General features: G+C 47.2%; 1 protein-coding gene across 1 annotated transcript in view; it reads right to left on the reverse strand.

Annotated features, from left to right (window-relative positions):
* Positions 1-22,077, reverse strand: part of RASGRF1 (Ras protein specific guanine nucleotide releasing factor 1) — a 328,543-nt gene that overhangs the window by 154,889 nt on the left and 151,577 nt on the right. The window contains exons 4-5 of the mRNA XM_030192898.1: positions 6,859-6,951; positions 6,205-6,458 (exon numbers count right to left, since the gene is read on the reverse strand). Of these exons, the coding sequence (XP_030048758.1) occupies positions 6,205-6,458; positions 6,859-6,951 (347 nt within the window). The remainder of the gene's footprint in view (positions 1-6,204; positions 6,459-6,858; positions 6,952-22,077) is intronic.

Below are 22,077 nucleotides of genomic sequence, written 5' to 3' on the forward strand. Positions count from 1 at the left end.
CTACCATATTGCACTTGTGACTGGATTAGCAATATGGTTATAGTAAAAAAATCCTGAGATGCTGAGAATTTCTATTGATTGGTGAAGAGATCTCACTACATTTTGGCAACATCTGAAGATAAACTGCCCCAAGCTTGTTTGTTTACACTTGCTGATTGTCACGTTTGTGACTGCTTTCCTTGTGGGTGCTCTCTCCTTGCCCTCTGGTGGCTGCTATGGACTGTTTTCTGCCGTCTTCCATGTTCCAGACTTCAGTGAGTCCGGTCCGGATTTTCCAGATTGCCAGCCTTGCTCTGCTGGGTTGTTCTGGAACAGCACCCTTACTTGGCTGGTGGGTCAGCTGCTGAGGGGCTTATTAGCTTCTGTGAGCCTTGCTTGCCTTGCCTTGGTATCAAAGGTCATCCATGAGTTCCTGGTGGTTTGTTGGAGTTCCTCTGAAAGTTTCCTTTGTGTTGGACCCTGCCTGTTCCTGGACTTTGACTTTGCTTGCTTCCTGTGCCTGTGACCCTTGGCCTGGACCTGGACCTGGACTTTGCTTTCCGCCTGCCTATAGATTCTGGTTAGTTTATGGATTACCCGTGTTTGCTGCCGGCCCCTTTGACCTTGCTGTGCTACTGGTTAATGTTTACTGTCTACTATTAAAGCCTCTTCTAGTTATATTCTGGGGTTCCTGCCTGTTGTGTTCAGCACTGCTTTCTGCTTGGGTGATTTGCCTGCCGCTGCCGCTCCTCAACAGTGGCCCAAGGGTTCACAAACCTAGTTCCTGCTTTGAGAACGTGACAGAATACCAAGGCCATGAGCCTGGCGAAATCATCCTTCCAGCAGGGTTTCCTGCCCATGACTTTTTCCTCTGTTTGCAATCCGGGTCACAGGCCGGGTGCAGTTCCTAGTTTGGATTTTGCTCTTGACCCAGTTTCTGATCTTAATAGTTTTATCACGCTTTATGATTACCGGGAACAACTTCTCTTTGATCCAGCCTTAAGGAATACCCCTGAAGCTGCAGCGGAGAGACAGCGTGTCTGGGGGCTTGGGTTCTCTGCAAACCCAGTCTCTGCTATTGATCCTGCTACCATGCTCTTTGCATACTGCTGCAGACTTCTCTTGGATCCAGCCCTGCGGGATACTCCTGAAGCTGACGCTGAAAGAAGGCGTTGTGAAAACCCCAAGCTCAGAGCTTATCAGCAGTTTGTGTGGAGCAGTTTGAGTTCCAGTTCCAACCAAGATACGGACTCTAAGCCGAGTTTCAGCTCCAGCCAAGCTGCCGAGTCCATGCTGAGTTCCAGCCAAGAGCTTGAGCCTGCTCTGAGTCCCTGCCCAGAGTCTGAGTCTGCTCTGAGATCCTGCCAAGCGCCGGAGGCTGCTCTGAGTTCCAGTCAAACTTCTGAGCCTGCGCTGAGTTCCAGCCAAGTGCCTGAGTCTGCTCTGGGTTCCTGCCCAGTGCCTGAGGCTGTTTTGAGTTCCAGCCCAGAGGATGCTGAGTCTGCTCCGAGTTCGAGCTCCAGCCAAGCTGTTCCTGAGTCTGCTCCGAGTTCGAGCTCCAGCCAAGCTGTTCCTGAGTTTGCTCTAAGTTTGAGCTCCAGCCAAGCTGTTCCTGAGTTTGCTCCGAGTTTGAGCTCCAGCCAAGCTGTTCCTGAGTCCACTCCGAGGTTGAGTTCCAGCCCAGCTGTTCCTGAGTCCGCTCCGAGTTTGAGTTCCAGCCCAGCTGTTCCTGAGTCTGCTCCGAGTTCAAGTTCCAGCCAAGAACCTGAAGCCAGTCCGAGGTCCAGTCTTGCTTCCAGTCCGAATTCCAGTCCAGCTACCCATGGTCATGTTTTGAAACTCCTCCCTCGGTTTCACCACTGTTACCCATGGAGACCGGAATCTCCCCGGGAGAGTGGGGGGGCCTTGAGGAGGGGTAAACTGCTTTCCTTGTGGGTGCTCTCCTTGCCCTCTGGTGGCCAGAACTGGTGGCTGCTATGGACTGTTTTCTGCTGTCTTCCATGTTCCAGACTTCAGTGAGTCCGGTCCGGATTTTCCAGGTTGCCAGCCTTGCTCTGCTGGGTTGTTCTGGAACAGCACCCTTACTTGGCTGGTGGGTCAGCTGCTGAGGGGCTTATTAGCTTCTGTGAGCCTTGCTTGCCTTGCCTTGGTATCAAAGGTCATCCATGAGTTCCTGGTGGTTTGTTGGAGTTCCTCTGAAAGTTTCCTTTGTGTTGGACCCTGCCTGTTCCTGGACTTTGACTTTGCTTGCTTCCTGTGCCTGTGACCCTTGGCCTGGACCTGGACCTGGACTTTGCTTTCCGCCTGCCTATAGATTCTGGTTAGTTTATGGATTACCCGTGTTTGCTGCCGGCCCCTTTGACCTTGCTGTGCTACTGGTTAATGTTTACTGTCTACTATTAAAGCCTCTTCTAGTTATATTCTGGGGTTCCTGCCTGTTGTGTTCAGCACTGCTTTCTGCTTGGGTGATTTGCCTGCCACTGCCGCACCTCGACAGTGGCCCAAGGGTTCACAAACCTAGTTCCTGCTTTGAGAACGTGACACTGATGCACCTGATGCATTCCTGAAATATAAAAGTTAGATGAGAAAAGCAATCTCATCGCACATGACCACATTCTGGACTTCCTGGGACAGGAGAATATGGCTCAAATTACCATTTGGAGTATCTATAGCACCACCTGTGAATTAGTGGAAGTAACAGGAATTTTGGCTGGGTTCAGAGTCAATAGCAGATGAAATCCTTATCATTGGCACGAGAAAGCAGAGCATGACACAATAACAAGCTCTGAGCCCTAAAGTAACCTTTTGCAAGGATCTTTCTGTGAGAAAGGAAGAAAAAAACCCTGATATATTGTTCTGTTACCTGTCAGAAGGCTAAAAGAGAATATGAAGAGAAACTTGCCTCGGAGGCTAAAACCCACAGTAACGACTTTTTCAGATACATCAGAAGCAGAAAGCCTGAGAGGGAATCCAAGGGATTGTTAGATCATTAAGGAGCAAAAGGGGCATTCAGGGAGGACAAGGCCATAGCGGAGAAACAATGAATTCTTTGCTTCTGTCTTTACGGAAGATGATGTAAGAGATCTGCCTGTACCGGAAATGGTTTTCAAGGATGATTTATTTATTTTATTTTAGTTACATTTGTACCCCGTGCTTTCCCACTCATGGCATGCTCAATGCGGCAGGCAATGGAGGGTTAAGTGACTTGCCCAGAGTCACAAGGAGCTGCCTGTGCCAGGAATCAAACTCAGTTCCTCAGGACCAAAGTCCACCACCCTAACCACTAGGCCACTCCTCCAGAGGAACTGAAAGAAACCTCGGTGAACTTTGTAGATGTACTCAGCCATATTGACAAATTAAAGAGTAGTAAATCACCTGGACCGGATGGCATATATCCAAGGGTACTCAAAGAACTCAAGCATGAAATTGCTGATCTGCTGTACTACTACTACTACTTATCATTTCTATAGCGCCACTAGACGTACACAGCGCTGTACACTTGGACATGAAGAGAGAGTCCCTGCTCGACAGAGCTTACAATCTAATTAGGACAGACAAACAGGACAAACAAGAGATAAGGGAATATTAAAGTAAGGATGATAAAATAAGGGTTCTGAACAAGTGAACAAGAGTTAGGAGTTAAAAGCAGCATCAAAAAGGTGAGTTTTAGCTTAGATTTGAAGATGGCCAGAGATGGAGCTTGACGTACAGGCTCAGGAAGTTGATTCCAGGCATATGGTGCAGCAAGATAAAAGGAACGGAGTCTGGAGTTAAATTGTTTGTAGTACCTGAAGATTGGAGGGTGGCCAATGTGATGCCAATTTTTAAAAAGTGATCTAGAGGTGATCCAAGATATTATAGACCAGTAAGCCTGACGTCAGTGTCAGGCAAAACAGTGGAAACCGTTATAAAGAATAAAATTATACAGCATGTAGACACACATGGTTTAATAGGACAGAGTCAGCATGGGTTCAGCTGAGGGAAGTCTTGCCTCACCAATTTGCTTCATTTCTTTGAAGGCGTGAATAAACATGTGGATAAAGGTGAGTCAGTTAATGTAGTGTAACTAGTTTTTCAGAAAGCTTTTGATAAAGTTCCTCTTGAGAAATTCCTGAGAAAACTAAACTGTCATGAGATAGGAGGCAAGGTTCTGGTGTGGATTAGGAATTGGTTACTGGACAGAAAACAGAAGGTAGGGTTAAATGGTAATTTCACTCAATGGAGGAGGGTGAACAGTGGAGTGCCGCAGGGATCTGTACTGGGACCGGTACTATTTAACATATTTATAAATGATATGGAAATGGGAAGGACGAGTGAGGTGATCAAATTTGCAGATGATACTAAACTAATCAAGATTGTTAAAACATGTGCGGACTGTGAAATATTGCAGGAAGACCAAAGACCTTAGGGAATTAGAAGACTGGGCATCCAAATGGCAGATGAAATTTAATGTGGACAAATGGAAGGTGATGCACGTTGGAAAGAACAATCCAAATCATAGTTACCTGATGCTAGGGTCCACCTTGGGGGTCAGTGCTCCAGAAAAAGAGCTGGGTGTCGTTGTCGATAATACGCTGAAATCTTCTGTTGAGTGTGCAGCGTTGGCCAAAAAAGCAAATAGGATGCTAGGAATTATTAGGAAAAGGATGGTGAATAAGACCAAAAACACTATAATGCCTTTGTATCGCTCCATGGTGCGTTCGCTTTTAGAAAAGCTTCAAATAAGAGCGACTAAAATGATAAAGGGGATGGAACTCCTTTCGTATGAGGAAAGGTTAAAAAGGTTAGGACTCTTCATCTTGGAAAAGAGACGGATGAGGGGAAATATGGGACCTGAGTAAGATACCGATGTGAGTCTCGGTTCAATATCAGCAGGGACCCACATAAGTGGATCTGTGATTTCCTTCCCTCTCCCTGCTGAGATCAGTCCCTTTCCGAACCCCTCTATGCAGAGTTCAGACCCATCCTCCTGAATCCTTCATCCACGCATCTGTAGTTCCCTCTCCCCCAGAGCCTACCCTAGTAGTCCAGTGGAGTAGCACAGGCATGAGTGATCTATTTATGTATGTCTGACCTCTTACAGGAGCAAGTGGGGATCAATCCTTCCCACATTATCCCACTGGACTACCAGGGATGATATGGTAGGGTCTAGGACTACAGGGGTGTGGAGGAGTAGCCTAATGGTTAATGCAGTGGCCTGAGTACTGGAGAACAGAGTTTGATACCCACTGCGGCTCCTTGTAATCCTCCATTGCCCCCAGGTTAAAAAAAACTGAGACTGTGCGCCCCCTAGGGACAGAGAAAGTACCTGCATATAATAAATGTAAACTGCTTTAATTGTTCCACAGAAAGGCGGAATATCAAATCCATTCCACTTACCCTTGTGGTAGGAGGGAGTGGGGAGGAAAGCAGATCTAAGGGGCTTGGACCATGTTGTAGGAGGGAGGGAGGGAGGGGAGAACATCCACATCCTTGGCCACTACCCACAGGCTATGTGGGTGCCAGTCACTATCCAGTGCCAGCACCCACATAGTTAAGCGAGAGAAGCTAGCACTGTATCAATGTAGCCCCATACTTTTGTTTAGCATCTGCTCTGAATATTAGCCACTCCCACCCAGCTGCAGGCTCCTCCCTGTCTCTGCCCTCACAACATCTCTCTCCTGCCCAATGCAGCACCACCCGGTCCAGTTCAGGATGCTTATAATTATAGGCCTGCTGTTCATTTGCCTAGGCGAATAACTCGAGTGCTGAAAATCAGTTTTCCCCGCCCTAAACCCACCCACTTTTTATGCTCCCAAATTTAAGAGTTTACTGAAATTTAGCCCTGCTAAATATTCAAAAAGACTGCTTTATGAGAATAACGCGCAGAGTCAGGAGCATAAATCCTCTACGTTCAGAGACTGAAAGAGGAGGGACATGAGTCAGTGAAGATACAATGAGGAGATTTCACTATGAGCAAGTGCTGAAGATGCTGGACAGATAAGTACCAGAAGCGTAGAGGGCGCAGGGGGAGTGGAGAGAGGACTGATGCTTAATTTAAACGCAACAGATCATATCAAAAATAGGCGCCGTCGCCATCAGAGGTCCATTTGGGAGAGTGGCCGCTCCCCTGGCGACCCACCTAGCTACGCCTCTGATAAGCACCCCCACCCGAGAAATGCCTGATAAGTGGGACAGCCCCCTGACACTGCTCACAGGTCTAATACTCATTCAGCTCTGACAGACCTGTTCAGGAAGATGCTGCTGACATCATCGTGTGTGATTGGAGGTTTCTTGGAGCTCGCTGCCATACGGAGGGGGCGTAGGAAGTTGTTCACGAGGATGTGAAGCTGCTGCACGTACTCTGCCTCAGCCTCCAGCATGCTGAACACCACCTGATTCCTCTTGCGCATGCTGTCTGCGTGTGGCGATCGGATGTAATCCTGGATGATAGTCTTCCATTTCCTGCGACACAGCCAGCCCCTCAGGAAGCTCTGCACCTGTGTAAACATACCTTAGCTCTGTCATTAGATTCATGGCACAGCAACCTATGTAACAGGTCTGTCTCCTTCCTCAGCAGTGCACAGTCTGCGTAATGGGTCTGTATTCCTCCTCTAAGAGCAGCATTGCACTCTGTGTAACTCATGTGATCTAGATCTCCCCCTACTGGCAGTGCACAGTCTGTGCAATGGGTCTGTTTCCTCTGTTACCTGCATCACTGCATTCACTGTGTAACTCATCTGATCTATGTCTCCCTCTGCTGGCAGTGCACACTCTGTACTATCCTGTCAGCGGTGTAGAGTCTGCATAATGCACTATATCCATATGTTCTCTAGGGTATGCATCACGTAGGGCCCTCATAATACACTGAGGGATGGTGTCATTTACCAGTGAACTCACCTTTTTGATTTTCTTGATGTCACTGTCATCGTCACTGGGGGGAAGGGTTTGAGTGGACTGGATTCGCTCGTTGTCTTTCAGTAAGGATGTTATCTGTAAAGCAAAAGCAAAAAGTGGCGTGAAGACTGATGCACCGCACAGCGGCAGGGTTGTACACGTGTAAAATTCGCAGCTGTCTGCTGTGTTAAAGAGTAACCAGTGATGCTATGTCAGAATGTAGCTGATGACTGAATAACTCCAGGTCACGCTCAACTCTGTCCGGTTATTCCTGTCCACGATCCTCGGGATATCTCCCAGCCTCCAGCCATAGAAGGTTTAACATATACACAATATCACTCCTTATTCCCATCAGCTTCTCTGTATAATCCCGATGAGAATGCGCTCTGAGAAACGCAGCCCCTGTCTCCCCCTCATTTCTTACCCCTAAATGTTGTAATAACAGGAATAAATCAGTCAATTGCTCATTGGAATTGCTGAATTGTATCTCACCACCTCCGACTCACTAGTAACACGTTGGCTGTTTCTGGGGAGTTTTAGCCCCCTGGTTGGAACCCAGGCTAACCAGAGCCCTGCCAAACAACTGTCTCATGCTCTTGTTTTCACAAAATGTTTCCTCACTATCAGAGAGCAGAAGATTCCCAGATTTCAGGAGTGAAGTTTGACCTATAGTTTTCAAATGCACTCACTCTAACATATAAGAAAAGTGAAAGTGTGATGCATATAATCAGCTCCCGGACTACTATATTGTCAGGAGAGAGACCAGATTATGCCCTACATAACAGAGAATGCATACACTCGACCCCCAGACCCTTATACAGTTAGACAAAACCAAGGGCGTACCTAGTTGGGGCCAGGGGGCATGGGCCCCCACAGATTAAGCTCTGGCCCCCTCTACTTTTGACCCCCCCCTGCCACCAGGTACCTTTGCTGGCAAAGGTCCCCAACCCCCACCAGCTGAAATCTTCTTCAGCGCCGGTCGACTCCTGCGCCTTCGCTGATAATCTCTTTCTGACTCCTGACATCCTGCGTGCACATCCTGTATGTAACCCCGTGCAGAACGTGCATGCAGGATGTCAGGAGTCAGAAAGAGATCATCAGCGAAGGCGCAGGAGTCGACCGGCGCTGAAGAAGATTTCAGCTGGTGGGGGTTGGGGACTCTTGCCAGCAAAGGTACCTGGCAGTGGCTGCAACAGGAGGGGGTCAGCGGCGGGGGCGGGGACAGTCGGTGGCTGGGGGAGGCGGGCTAAACTGTGCCCTCCCACCTCGGGCTCTGGACCCCCCCCCCTCCTGCCAAGGTCTGGCTACGCCTCTGGACGAAACATAGAAACATGATGACAGATAAGGGCTAAATGGTCCATCCTGTCTGCCCTTCCTCAGTACTCACTAACTCATCCTTTTCCTAAGGGATCCCACATGCCTGTCCCAAACTTTCCTAAATTCCGACACAGTCTTCGTCTCCACGACATCCACCGGGAGGCCATTTCACGCATCCACCACCCTTTCTGTGAAAAGATTTTTATTAGATTTCCTCTTTGCTTCATCCTATGCCCTCTCTTTACAGAGTTTTCCTTCATTTGAAAAAGGCTCACCTCCTGTACATTTTTTTTAATTTTTGTTACATTTGTACCCCGCACTTTCCCACTCATGGCAGGCTCAATGCAGCTTACATGGGGCAATGAAAGGTTAAGTGACTTGCCCAGAGTCACGAGGAGCTGCCTGTGTCTGAAGTGGGAATTGAACTCAGTTCCTCAGGACCAAAGTCCACCATCCTAACCACTAGGCCACTCCTCCACTGTTGCTACTATTTGAGATTATAAGTACATAAGTACATAAGTAGTGCCATACTGGGAAAGACCAAAGGTCCATCTAGCCCAGCATCCTGTCACCGACAGTGGCCAATCCAGGTCAAGGGCACCTGGCACGCTCCCCAAACGTAAAAACATTCCAGACAAGTTATACCTAAAAATGCGGAATTTTTCCAAGTCCATTTAATAGCGGTCTATGGACTTGTCCTTTAGGAATCTATCTAACCCCTTTTTAAACTCCGTCAAGCTAACCGCCCGTACCACGTTCTCCGGCAATGAATTCCAGAGTCTAATTACACGTTGGGTGAAGAAAAATTTTCTCCGATTCGTTTTAAATTTACCACACTGTAGCTTCAACTCATGCCCTCTAGTCCTAGTATTTTTGGATAGCGTGAACAGTCGCTTCACATCCACCCGATCCATTCCACTCATTATTTTATACACTTCTATCATATCTCCCCTCAGCCGTCTCTTCTCCAAGCTGAAAAGCCCTAGCCTTCTCAGCCTCTCTTCATAGGAAAGTCGTCCCATCCCCACTATCATTTTCGTCGCCCTTCGCTGTACCTTTTCCAATTCTACTATATCTTTTTGAGATACGGAGACCAGTACTGAACACAATACTCCAGGTGCGGTCGCACCATGGAGCGATACAACGGCATTATAACATCCGCACACCTGGACTCCATACCCTTCCTAATAACACCCAACATTCTATTCGCTTTCCTAGCCGCAGCAGCACACTGAGCAGAAGGTTTCAGCGTATCATCGACGACGACACCCAGATCCCTTTCTTGATCCGTAACTCCTAACGCGGAACCTTGCAAGACGTAGCTATAATTCGGGTTCCTCTTACCCACATGCATCACTTTGCACTTGTCAACATTGAACTTCATCTGCCACTTGCACGCCCATTCTCCCAGTCTCGCAAGGTCCTCCTGTAATCGTTCACATTCCTCCTGCGACTTGACGACCCTGAATAATTTTGTGTCATCGGCGAATTTAATTACCTCACTAGTTATTCCCATCTCTAGGTCATTTATAAATACATTAAAAAGCAACGGACCCAGCACAGACCCCTGCGGGACCCCACTAACTACCCTCCTCCACTGAGAATACTGGCCACGCAATCCTACTCTCTGCTTCCTATCTTTCAACCAGTTCTTAATCCATAATAATACCCTACCTCCGATTCCATGACTCTGCAATTTCTTCAGGAGTCTTTCGTGCGGCACTTTGTCAAACGCCTTCTGAAAATCCAGATATACAATATCAACCGGCTCCCCATTGTCCACATGTTTGCTTACCCCCTCAAAAAAATGCATTAGATTGGTGAGGCAAGACTTCCCTTCACTAAATCCGTGCTGACTTTGTCTCATCAGTCCATGTTTTTGTATATGCTCTGCAATTTTATTCTTAATAATAGCCTCCACCATCTTGCCCGGCACCGACGTCAGACTCACCGGTCTATAATTTCCCGGATCTCCTCTGGAACCTTTCTTAAAAATCGGAGTAACATTGGCTACCCTCCAGTCTTCCGGTATTACACTCGATTTTAGGGACAGATTGCATATTTCTAACAGTAGCTCCGCAAGTTCATTTTTTAGTTCTATTAATACTCTGGGATGAATACCATCAGGTCCCGGTGATTTACTACTCTTCAGCTTGCTGAACTGACCCATTACATCCTCCAAGGTTACAGAGAATTTGTTTAGTTTCTCCGACTCCCCCGCTTCAAATCTTCTTTCCGGCACCGGTGTCCCCCCCAAATCCTCCTCGGTGAAGACCGAAGCAAAGAATTCATTTAATTTCTCCGCTACGGCTTTGTCCTCCTTGATCGCCCCTTTAACACCATTTTCGTCCAGCGGCCCAACCGACTCTTTGGCCGGTTTCCTGCTTTTAATGTATCTAAAAAAGTTTTACTATGTATTTTTGCTTCCAACGCTAATTTCTTCACAAAGTCCTTTTTTGCCCTCCTTATCTCCGCTTTGCATTTGGCTTGGCATTCCTTATGATCTATCCTGTTACTTTCAGTTGGTTCTCTTCTCCACTTTCTGAAGGATTGTTTTTTGGCTCTAATGATTTCCTTTATCTTACTGTTTAGCCACGCCGGCTGACGTTTAGTCTTTTTTCCCTTTTTTCTAATACGTGGAATATATTTGTCCTGAACCTCCAGGATGGTGTTTTTAAACAGCATCCACGCCTGATGCAAGTTTTTTACTCTGCGAGCTGCTCCTTTCAGTCTTTTTTTCACCATTTTTCTCATTTTGTCGTAATCACCTTTTCTATAGTTAAACGCTAGCGTACTTGATTTCCTAGTTTCACTTCCTTCAATGCCAATATCAAAACCGATCATATTATGATCACTGTTATCAAGCGGCCCTCGTATCGTTACCCCCTGCACTAGATCATGAGCACCACTAAGGACTAAGTCTAGTATTTTTCCTTCTCTTGTCGGCTCCTGAACTAGCTGTTCCATGAAGCTGTCCTTGATTTCATCAAGAAATCTTATGTCCCTTACGTGTACAGATGTTACATTAACCCAGTCTATATGCGGGTAATTGAAATCCCCCATTATTATTGTGTTGCCCAGTTTGTTTGCGTCCCTGATTTCCTTTAACATTTCCGCATCCGTCTGTTCGTCCTGGCCAGGCGGACGGTAGTACACTCCTATCACTATCCTTTTCCCCTTTGCACATGGAATTTCAATCCACAGTGATTCCAAGGAGTGTTTTGCTTCCTGCAGAATTTTCAATCTATTTGATTCAAGGCTCTCGTTAATATACAATGCTACCCCTCCACCAATCCGATTCACCCTATCACTACGATATAATTTGTACCCCGGTATGACAGTGTCCCACTGGTTATCCTCCTTCCACCAGGTCTCAGAGATGCCTATTATATCTAATTTTTCATTTAGTGCAATATATTCTAACTCCCCCATCTTATTTCTTAGGCTCCTGGCATTCGCATATAGACATTTCAAACTATGTTTGTTGTTCCTAAGTACATCATGCTTAGTACTTGACAGTATTAACTGGCAATCTTTTGTCTGATTTTTATTGTTATTTAAAGATACCCGATCTACTACAATCTCTTTTGCAACCTCACTATCAGGATACTCTATCTTCCCTGTTATGGTGATATCTTTGAAAGATACCTTATCCCGAACCATGCTCTTTTGAGCGACTGTCGGCCTTCCCCCCATTTCTAGTTTAAAAGCTGCTCTATCTCCTTCTTAAACGCCGATGCCAGCAGCCTGGTCCCACTCTGGTTAAGATGGAGCCCATCCTTTCGGAATAGGCTCCCCCTTCCCCAGAATGTTGCCCAGTTCCTAACAAATCTAAAGCCCTCCTCCCTGCACCATCGTCTCATCCACGCATTGAGACTCTGGAGCTCTGCCTGTCTCTTGGGCCCTGCGCGTGGCACAGGTAGCATTTCAGAAAATGCTACCCTGGAGGATCTGGATTTCAGCTTTCTACCTAAGAGCCTAAATTTTGCTTCCAGAACCTCTCTCCCACATTTTCCTATGTCATTGGTACCCACATGTACCAAGACAGCGGACTCCTCCCCAGCACTATCTAGAATCCTATCTAGGTGACACGTGAGGTCCGCCACCTTCGCACCAGGCAGGCAAGTCACCAGGCGATCCTCACGTCCACCAGCCACCCAGCTATCTATATGCCTAATGATCGAATCACCAGAATCACAGAAGCAGAAGCCTGCGCGGCCACACTGGTGATCTGCAATGGCCGACTTCTACATGGAATGTTGCTAGTGGAATAGCACATGGAATGTTGCTACTATTGGAGATTCTACATGGAATGTTGCTATTCCACCAATGTGGCCGCGCAGGCTTCTGCTTCTGTGAGTCTGCCTGTGCCTGAAGTGAGAATCGAACTGAGTTCCCCAGGACCAAAGTCCACCACCCTAACCACTAGGCCACTCCTCCACTGTTGCTACTATTTGAGATTCTACATGGAATGTTGCTATTCCACCAATGTGGCCGCGCAGGCTTCTGCTTCTGTGAGTCTGCCTGTGCCTGAAGTGAGAATCGAACTGAGTTCCCCAGGACCAAAGTCCACCACCCTAACCACTAGGCCACTCCTCCACTGTTGCTACTATTTGAGATTCTACATGGAATGTTGCTATTCCACCAATGTGGCCGCGCAGGCTTCTGCTTCTGTGAGTCTGCCTGTGCCTGAAGTGAGAATCGAACTGAGTTCCCCAGGACCAAAGTCCACCACCCTAACCACTAGGCCACTCCTCCACTGTTGCTACTATTTGAGATTCTACATGGAATGTTGCTATTCCACTAGCAACATTCCATGTAGAAGTCGGCCATTGCAGATCACCAGTGTGGCCGCGCAGGCTTCTGCTTCTGTGAGTCTGAAAACTCACAGAAACAGAAGCCTGCGCAGCCTTCTACATGGAATGTTGCTAGTGGAATAGCCCTGGCACTGTGAGAATCTGGGTGCACAGCTTGTTGTGGATTCAAGGCGGACTATGTTAACCCGAGTCCCTGATGAAAACATTGAAACCCGCGGCGTCGGGCGTAATTTAGGGGAAGCCTAAGTGGACTCCAACAACGTGAGACATGCAGTGGCATGCAAGTTAAGTTTAAGTTTTTTCATTTTTTATATTTAAAGCACACATTATATATATTTTTTGAGCACTTTCGGTAGTGTGTTTGCAACAATCACAGCATTCACCAATAGTTTATCAAGGGATGACCCGATGAAGAGAGACTATGCTACTAGGCAAATAATGTGAAATTGCCGTAAAGTAGTATTTTCCGAGGGCTCCCTATAATAACTTTAACTTAATAGTTGGCTTGTGAATTGTTTGCACACACCCAGTTCTAATCTTTGGTATTGTGATTTGCGTGTTTGATTCTTCCAAGGATTTTGTGATTTTGGAGATTTTAGGTGGCTAGTGGAATAGCAACATTCCATGTAGAATCTCCAATAGTAGCAGCATTCCATGTAGAATCTCAAATAGTATCTATTTTATTTTTGTTACATTTGTACCCTGCGCTTTCCCACTCATGGCAGGCTCAATGCGGCTTACATGGGGCAATGGAGGGTTAAGTGACTTGCCCAGAGTCACAAGGAGCTGCCTGTGCCTGAAGTGGGAATCCAACTCAGTTCCTCAGTTCCCCAGGACCAAAGTCCACCACCCTAACCACTAGGCCACTCCTCCACTGTTGCTACTATTTGAGATTCTACATGGAATGTTGCTATTCCACTAGCAACATTCCATGTAGAAGTTGGCCCTTGCAGATCACCAATGTGGCCGCGCAGGCTTCTGCTTCTGTGAGTCTGACGTGCTGCACATATGTGCAGGACGTCAGACTCACAGAAACAGAAGCCTGCGCAGCCTTCTACATGGAATGTTGCTAGTGGAATAGCAACATTCCATGTAGAATCTCCAATAGTAGCAGCATTCCATGTAGAATCTCAAATAGTATCTATTTTATTTTTGTTACATTTGTACCCTGCGCTTTCCCACTCATGGCAGGCTCAATGCGGCTTACATGGGGCAATGGAGGGTTAAGTGACTTGCCCAGAGTCACAAGGAGCTGCCTGTGCCTGAAGTGGGAGTCGAACTCAGTTCCCCAGGACCAAAGTCCACCACCCTAACCACCACTAGGCCACTCCTCCACTCCACTGAGGTATTTAAACGTCTCTATCATATCTCCTCTCTCCCACCTCTCTTCCAGCGTATACATGTTAAGGTTCATGAGCCTATCAGTTATGTTTTATGACGGAGACCATTTACCAATTTGGTAGCCGCCCTCTGGACCAACTCCATCCTGTTTACATCTTTCTATAGGTGTGGTCTCCAGAATTGCATGCAGTACTCTAAATGGGGCCTCACCAGAGACTTATACCAAGGGCACTATCACCTCTCTTTCCTGCTGGTCATCCCTCTCCTTATGCACCCAAGCATCCTTGTGGCTTTGACCATCGCCTTTTCTACCTGTTTGGCCACCTTAAGGTCATCAGACACAATCACCCCCAAATCCTGATCTTCTTCCACCATACAAAGAAGCACTTCACCCCCTTTATTGTATTGTGCCCTTGGATTCTTGTAACCCAAGTGCATGATCCTGCATTTTTTACCATTAAATCTCAGTTGTCAATTATCGAACCATTGTTCAAGCTTTGCTAGATCCTACTTCATGCCATCTACATCCTCTGGGGTGTCCACCCTATTACAGAGCTTGGTATCATCCGCAAAGAGACAAACCTTACCAGACAGTCCTTCCACAATATCACTCACAAAGATGTTAAAAACAGCCAGCCCAAGTACCGACCCCCACTGTACACCACTGATAACATCCGTTTCCTCGGAGCAAGTTCCATTTACCACTACCCTCTGTCTCCTCACATTTAACTATTTTTTAATCCAGTAAGTCACTTTAGGTCCCATACCGAGGACATTCAGTTTATAAATCAGTCACCTGTGTGGAACCGTGTCAAACATTTTGATAAAATCCAAGTACACCAACTACTACTACTACTACTTGACATTTCTAGAGCGCTACTAGGGTTACGCAGCGCTGTACAGTTTAACAAAAAAGGGCAGTCCCTGCTCAAAGGAGCTTACAATCTAACGGACAAAATGACAAGTTGGGGCAGTCTAGATTTCCTGCGTAGAGGTATAGTGGTTAGGTGCCAAAGGCGACATTGAAGAGGTGGGCTTTGAGTAGGGATTTGAAGATGGGCAGGGAGGAGGCCTGGCATATGGGCTCAGGGAGTTTATTCCAAGCATGGGGTGAGGCGAGGCAGAAAGGGCGGAGCCTGGAGTTGGCGGTGGTGGAGAAGGGTACTGAAAGGAGGGATTTGTCTTGAGAGCGGAGGTTACGGGTAGGAACGTAAGGGGAGATGAGGGTAGAGAGGTAAGGAGGGGCTGCAGATTTAGTGCATTTGTAGGTTAGTAGGAGAAGCTTGAACTGTATGCGGTACCTGATCGGAAGCCAGTGAAGTGATTTGAGGAGAGGGGTGATGTGAGTATATCGGTCCAGGCGGAAGATATAAGACGTGCAGCAGAGTTCTGAACGGACTGAAGGGGGGATAGGTGGCAAAGTGGGAGGCCAGTGAGGAGTAGGTTGCAGTAGTCATGGTGAGAGATAATGAGAGAGTGGATGAGAGTTTGGGTGGTGTGCTCAGAGAGGAAAGGGCGAATTTTGCTAATGTTGTAGAGGAAGAAGCGACAGGTCTTGGCTATCTGCTGGATATGCGCAGAGAAGGAGAGGGAGGAGTCAAAGCACCCCTCCCACATCTAGCGCCCCTCCCACATCTAGCTGTTTGGTCACTGAGTCAAAGAAACCAATTTGAGTCCTGCAGGCCATTCAATTCGAGAAACCTCATGATCCTCCACTTTAGAAGCGTTTTCATTAGTTTACTCACCAACAAGGTCAGACTGACAGGTCTGTAATTCCCAACTTCCTCCTTACTTCCGCTCTTGTGCAGAGGGATCACATCCGCCCTACTCCAGTCCTCCGGGACCACTTCCAGGACTCTAAGGAAGCATTGAAGAGGTCTGAGACAGCGGAGCAGCCAGAACCTCTCCGAGTTCCTTGAGTACCTTCGGATGTATCCCATCAGGCCCCATCGCTTTGTCTACTTTTAGTTTAGCTAGCTCCTCACGAACACAGTCTTCTGAGAATTGGTCCCGGTCTACCATACATCCATCCGCATTAGCATTTGTTTTCTGCGGTCCTACTCCAGGTCTTTTAACCCAGGGGCGTAGCCAAGGGTGGGCCTGGATGGGCCTAGGCCCACCCACTTTGGGCTCGGGCCCACCCAGCAACGGTGCAACTCAGCCAACGAAAAAGCGCGAGTTCAGCTGTCCCTCCTCCCAGCCACCCGCCAGCGCGCCGCAAGTTTTGTTCCCTCCTGGCCAGCCTGCTCCCTCCCCTGTCATCGGTCATCCTTGTCTGGCAGTGGTGTTAGCTTCGCTGAGCCGCACGGTGCCAGGGCTGTCCGCACGCTGCTATGAGTGCTTCCTCTGCGCTGGCCCCGCCTCTTCAGAAAGAAGAGTATCGGAAAAGGTGAGGCTGGCCGGAAGGAAGCAGTTGTGTAGCGGCAGCGTGCGGCGGGGATGGAAGGGCCTGCGGCGCTCCGGCGGGTGCTTCAGAAAGGGTCACAGCATGGAGATCTTAGAGATCCTGATGGTAGGCTTGCTGTATACTAGCATGGGCGGTAGACAGACAGGGCTGTTGACCTTTGGACTTGTCCACAGCTTTTGACATGCTAGATCACAATATATTAATTGATCAGATGACTCCACTTAAAGCGGTCAAAAATTTTTAAGGGTGGGGGCCAAAATCATAGCAAACCCAAAAGCCCAACACTCCACAAAATTAAAAAGATTGCAATATGTTTTAAGCAAGTTGGATTGAAAGAACAAAAACTCATCATGGAGGGATATTGAGAACTTGCCTTCGTAATTTTATTTTTGTGGAGTGTTTGGCTTTTGGGGTTTGAATTGATTAGATGACAGCAGTTGGGAGTGGGGGGACTGTTTTTTTCCTGGTTTGCTTCTTGTCTGGAAGATAGAAAAAAGCAGGTATTGGTGGCAAACGAGGGAGATAATGTGGATGTGCAACAAGCTTTCCTGGGAGGTGGGGTAGGGTAGGGCTCATACCTAGCAACGGGGAAGTATGGTGGGGAAGGGAAAGGCTGATGCTGGGAATCAGATAAATTTCATTGCTCTGATTATATTGCAAGATCCTATCATGTGTCGAGATATTTGCCATTATAGTGGCCTTATGTCTGGTCCATAAGATATGGGATGATGTAATTATATATTAAAATATTGTTTTTTTCCATTAAGTATGTATGTGGTTTATGTTGATGCAGGTCAGCAGTTGGGCAGGCTTAGAAACCCATCAAGCGCATTCTAAGGCATTAGTTTGTAGTATTCCAAGAAACACTTAGCTCTGGGCCCACCCAAAATGTCAGGTCTGGCTACGCCACTGTTTTAACCATGAACATAGAACAGAAGTAATTGTCAAGCAGTTCAGCTTTATCCTTATCAGCCTCTATATATTCCTCCCTTTCAACTTTGAGCCTTACAATGCTATTATGACACTTCCTCCTGTCAGGGCCGCCGAGAGACTGGGCCGGGCCTGGGGCAAACCCAAATTGTGGCAACACTCCCTACTACAAATCCCAGGGCAAGCAGTTGCTTCCCATGTCTGTCTCAATAGCAGACTATGGACGTTTCCTCCAGGAACTTGTCCAAACCTTTTTTTTAAATCCACATACACTAACCGGCATTACCACATCCTGCTGCAGCGAGTTCCAGAGTGAAAAAATATTTCCTCCTATTTGTTTTAAAAATATTTCCATATAATTAAATTGAGTTTCCCCAGATTCTTACACAGTCAGAAGAGAGACCGGATTATAGCCTACATAACAAATAATGCATATGAAGCCCCCTTTGTGAGGTGGGTTAATGAGAAAAGAGAAAGAGAACCCGGGGGGGGGGGGGGGGGGGGGGGTGAAGTGCTTTGAAAACACAAACAGGTTTATTCTGTCTAAGATGATCTGTCAGTTTGCTTGCCTTAGAAGAGCTGCACAGGAAGGTAACTGATTGAACACTGGCACAGTTGCACGGAAGGAGGGGGATGAGCCCTTCATCTGCCTACATGCTAATGAGGGTAAGAACACAGGATGATGGGAGCATTCTACACACTGTCAGGGAGATTAATTTGCAGAAATAAATTAAGTTTGTGGGGCAGACTATGCACACACACTGTAAGGGAAAAATTGAATATGAGTATGTGAGTATGTGAAATAAACACCTGCTCTCCATAAGTGTAGGGGGGGGGGCATGATTGTTCTTGGAAAGCGTTTGATTTATGCTGGATTATTGGTGTGATTCTGGCTGGGGTGGAGATTGCTTTCTAGTGGGGAAATCCTGGAAACTGGTGATTATAGAGCATTGATAAAGCTGGTAATTCTCAATCCCAGCAGAGAAAGTACCTTCAGGGCCTTCTCTGAAGTTAAGGAAAGTGGAGACCCTTAGGAGCAGCAACAGCCTTTGGGAGCAGCATAGTGCCAAAGGAAAGGGCCTGTGGGGGTACTGACGGTGCCTAAGGCTGGGGAAGAGCAGAGGTCGCTCTCTTGGGGGGGATCCCTGGGTCTAGTGGTTGCAGAGCCCTGTGGTAATCCTGAACCCCATCAGGCTCCTCTTGAAGAGTGGACCAGTGAAGGAAGGCCTCCGGGGTGCGATCAGCACTAGGGATCCTAGAAGAGTGACGGCCTCCGAGGTGCAGCCAGTACACGGAGCTCTGAGAAAAGAGACAGGGGGCCCGCAGAGCCATAGGAGGTTCCAGGCAATGGCGGCAAGGTCAAGTGCTATACTTCTGGAAGCCAGTTCAGCAGTCATCAGCCCAAGAAGTCTTCAGCTGGAGGGGTGAGATTTGCGGGGACTGGGTGAGGGTGGATTTGCAATCAGAGGAGAGGAGAGGAGGGATGTAGGCTACACAGCCACGCCTTACATTAATTTGACCTAACAGCAGGGACAAGCTTACCGCTACCACCTTGGCAAATAAAACTGACAGGATCTGAATAATGGGTGAGAGACTAAGCCACTGTTCTGAACATTTGAAATCAGAGACTTGCCCCAGAGCCTACTTTCAAATAGGGCTAGACATTTTGTGAAATAACACAACCCCCTACTGAAAACTTACCACACCATAACAGCCCTAACCCACCTACAAAAAGACAGTGCTATAAATAATACAGTGGGACCTAGAGAAGTGTTTCCCTAGGTGGTCCTGGAGTACCCCCTTGCCATTCAGGTTTTCAGGCTATCCACAATGAATCTGCATGAAAGAGATTTGCATGTAAAGGAGGCAGTATATACAAATCAATTTCAAGCATATTTACTGTGGATATCCTGAAAACCTGACTGGAAGGGGATACTCCAGGACCAACTTGGGAAACACTGCCCTAAAACACCAAACTTAGCACACCATAACAGCCCTAACCCACCTATGAAAAGACAGTGCTATATATATTACACTGGGCTCTGGAGCACCAATATACCTACTATTGGGAAACTGGAATAAGATTCACTGTTACACATTCCTACACAGACACTACTGGCACTGCTGGCAGAATCCTTCACCTTAGTCACACATGCAGAACATGGACAGACCCTCATCTATATAACATAAGAGTAGCCATACTGGGTCAGACCAAAGGTTCATCCAGCCCAGTATCCTGTTTCCAATAGTAGCCAACCCAGGTCACAAGCACCTGGAAGAAACCCAAATTGTGACAACATTCCATGCTACCAATCTAATACAGAATAGGGAGCCACCAAAAAAACAAATACAACAAAAGTTGAAATAGAGACCCCCTCCTCTCTGTCCAAGAAAGCCAGACTCTATATAAACAGTGCAAAAAGGAAACAGAAATGCATTTTCTCCTGTACTTTGCAAAATAAAAATAGAAAAAATGTATATTTTTCAAAGCAGGTACATCTCAGTCCTTACAAAGTATTTAAATAAAAGTAATTTTTTTCTACCTTTGTTGTTTGGGAATTTGGCTGGTCCCAGTTTTTTTTATTTCCATGTTCCATGAGTCAGCCTTACAAATTCTTTTCCAGGTTGGCCTTTCCATTTCTCCTCTCGCATCTTGTCTTCTTCCTTTCCTTCTCTACATCTGTTGGCACTGATCTTTCGTTTTATGTTCCCACTATCACATAGCTGTGTATAGAGCTGCCACGTGATCCAGTTCCAGAAGGAAGATTTTTCAACCAGTCCTAGTGTGAACTCACATTCCAAATTCATGTGAGATTTGCAGTCCCTGATTCTACCTATCAAAATCTGTGCTGCAGTACATCCAAAATGACTTAAGAAAATGTACTCGGACCCCTGCATATCGGAGATGTACGTTTTCAAATACTGTCATATTCCTAATATCAAATCGAAAATAAAATACCTTTTTCTACTGTTGTTTGAATAATTTAATTTTCTCATTTGCTTTGGTCCGAATTGTCTCTTTTCTGTTTTTCGCTGTTTCTTCTGCTTTACAGGGTCTCTTGCCCATCTGATTTCTTCTGTCTCCAAGTGCACCATCCTTCTTTCCTCTGCACCACTATTTGTCCTGTCCAGCATCTCTCTTCTATGTCCCTTGTCCCTATCCTACCCCCATGTTCAACATCTGCCCTTTCAGTGTTCCCATCTCTCCCCTTTTTCAGCACCTGCCTTCCTGGTCTCCTCATCGCCCCCTTTTCTAGTATCTGCCCTCCTGGTGTCCCCATCTCTCCCTTTTTCTAACATTGTCCTGTGTCCCCATCTTCCCCCTTTTTCCAGCATTATCTCTTTGTTCCCATCTCACCCCTTTTTCACCATTGTTCCCATATCCTTATCCTTCCTTTCAGTGTTCTGTGTCCCCATCCCCCCCACCTTTTGTGTAGTGCCTCTGTGTCCCCATTTCTTCTTTTTCCACCATTGCCGCTTTGCATTCCAATGTCTCTACCCTCTCCCTGTCCAATGTCCTTCTCCCTCCCTGTCCAGTATTTACTATATCCTTCTCTCTCCCAAAGTTAACTTTCTCCCCTGTCTCTTTCACCACTCCCCATCCTCCTTGGGGCCACATATCTCCCCGGCCTGCTCCCACGGTCCATCCTCTGGCATCTCCTTCTCCATTCTCCGCCCCCACCCCCTCCCCAGTCCTGCATCTTTCTCCCTCTCTTCTGCCTGCTCTTTCCTGTCGATGTGGTCGTTTTTACTGTTGTGAAGTGTTCCCCCTCCAGCACTGGCAATTGATAGCCTCTTCCAGCATTGGGGACTCTACTCAGGCGCATCCCGCCTACCCTAATGCAACATCCTGCTTTCCGCAGAGGTGGGACGTGCCTGAGGAAAGGCCCCGATGCTGGAAGAAGGCTGACTGTGTCAGTTGCCGGTGCCATAGGGAGAACACTTCATGGCATTAAAAATGACCATGCGAACGGGAGAGAGCGGGCAGAAGAGAGAGGGAAAGATGCAAGAATCGCAAGGGGGTTGGGTGGGCAGTGAAAGATATTGGCATGAAGTGCATAGGCACCATTTTTTTTTCTAAAAGTCAGTTTGGGGGAGCGACTGCTCCCCCTGCACCCCCCCCCCCAGCTATGCCACTGTCCTCTCCCCCATTCTCCATTTCTGTGGATAACACTTTCATCCTTCCTGTCTCATCAGCTCGTAACCTTGGGGTCATCTTCGACTCCTCCCTCTCCTTCTCTGCACATATTCAGCAGACTGCTAAAACCTGTCGTTTCTTTCTCTACAATATCAACAAAATTTGCCCTTTCCTTTCTGAGCACACTACCAGAACCCTTATCCACACTCTTATCACCTCTCGCTTAGACTATTGCAACTTGCTTCTCACAGGTCTCCCACTTAGCCATCTCT

Source organism: Microcaecilia unicolor, chromosome 1, assembly GCF_901765095.1.
Source record: "Microcaecilia unicolor chromosome 1, aMicUni1.1, whole genome shotgun sequence".
NCBI classification, from domain to species: Eukaryota; Metazoa; Chordata; class Amphibia; order Gymnophiona; family Siphonopidae; genus Microcaecilia; species Microcaecilia unicolor.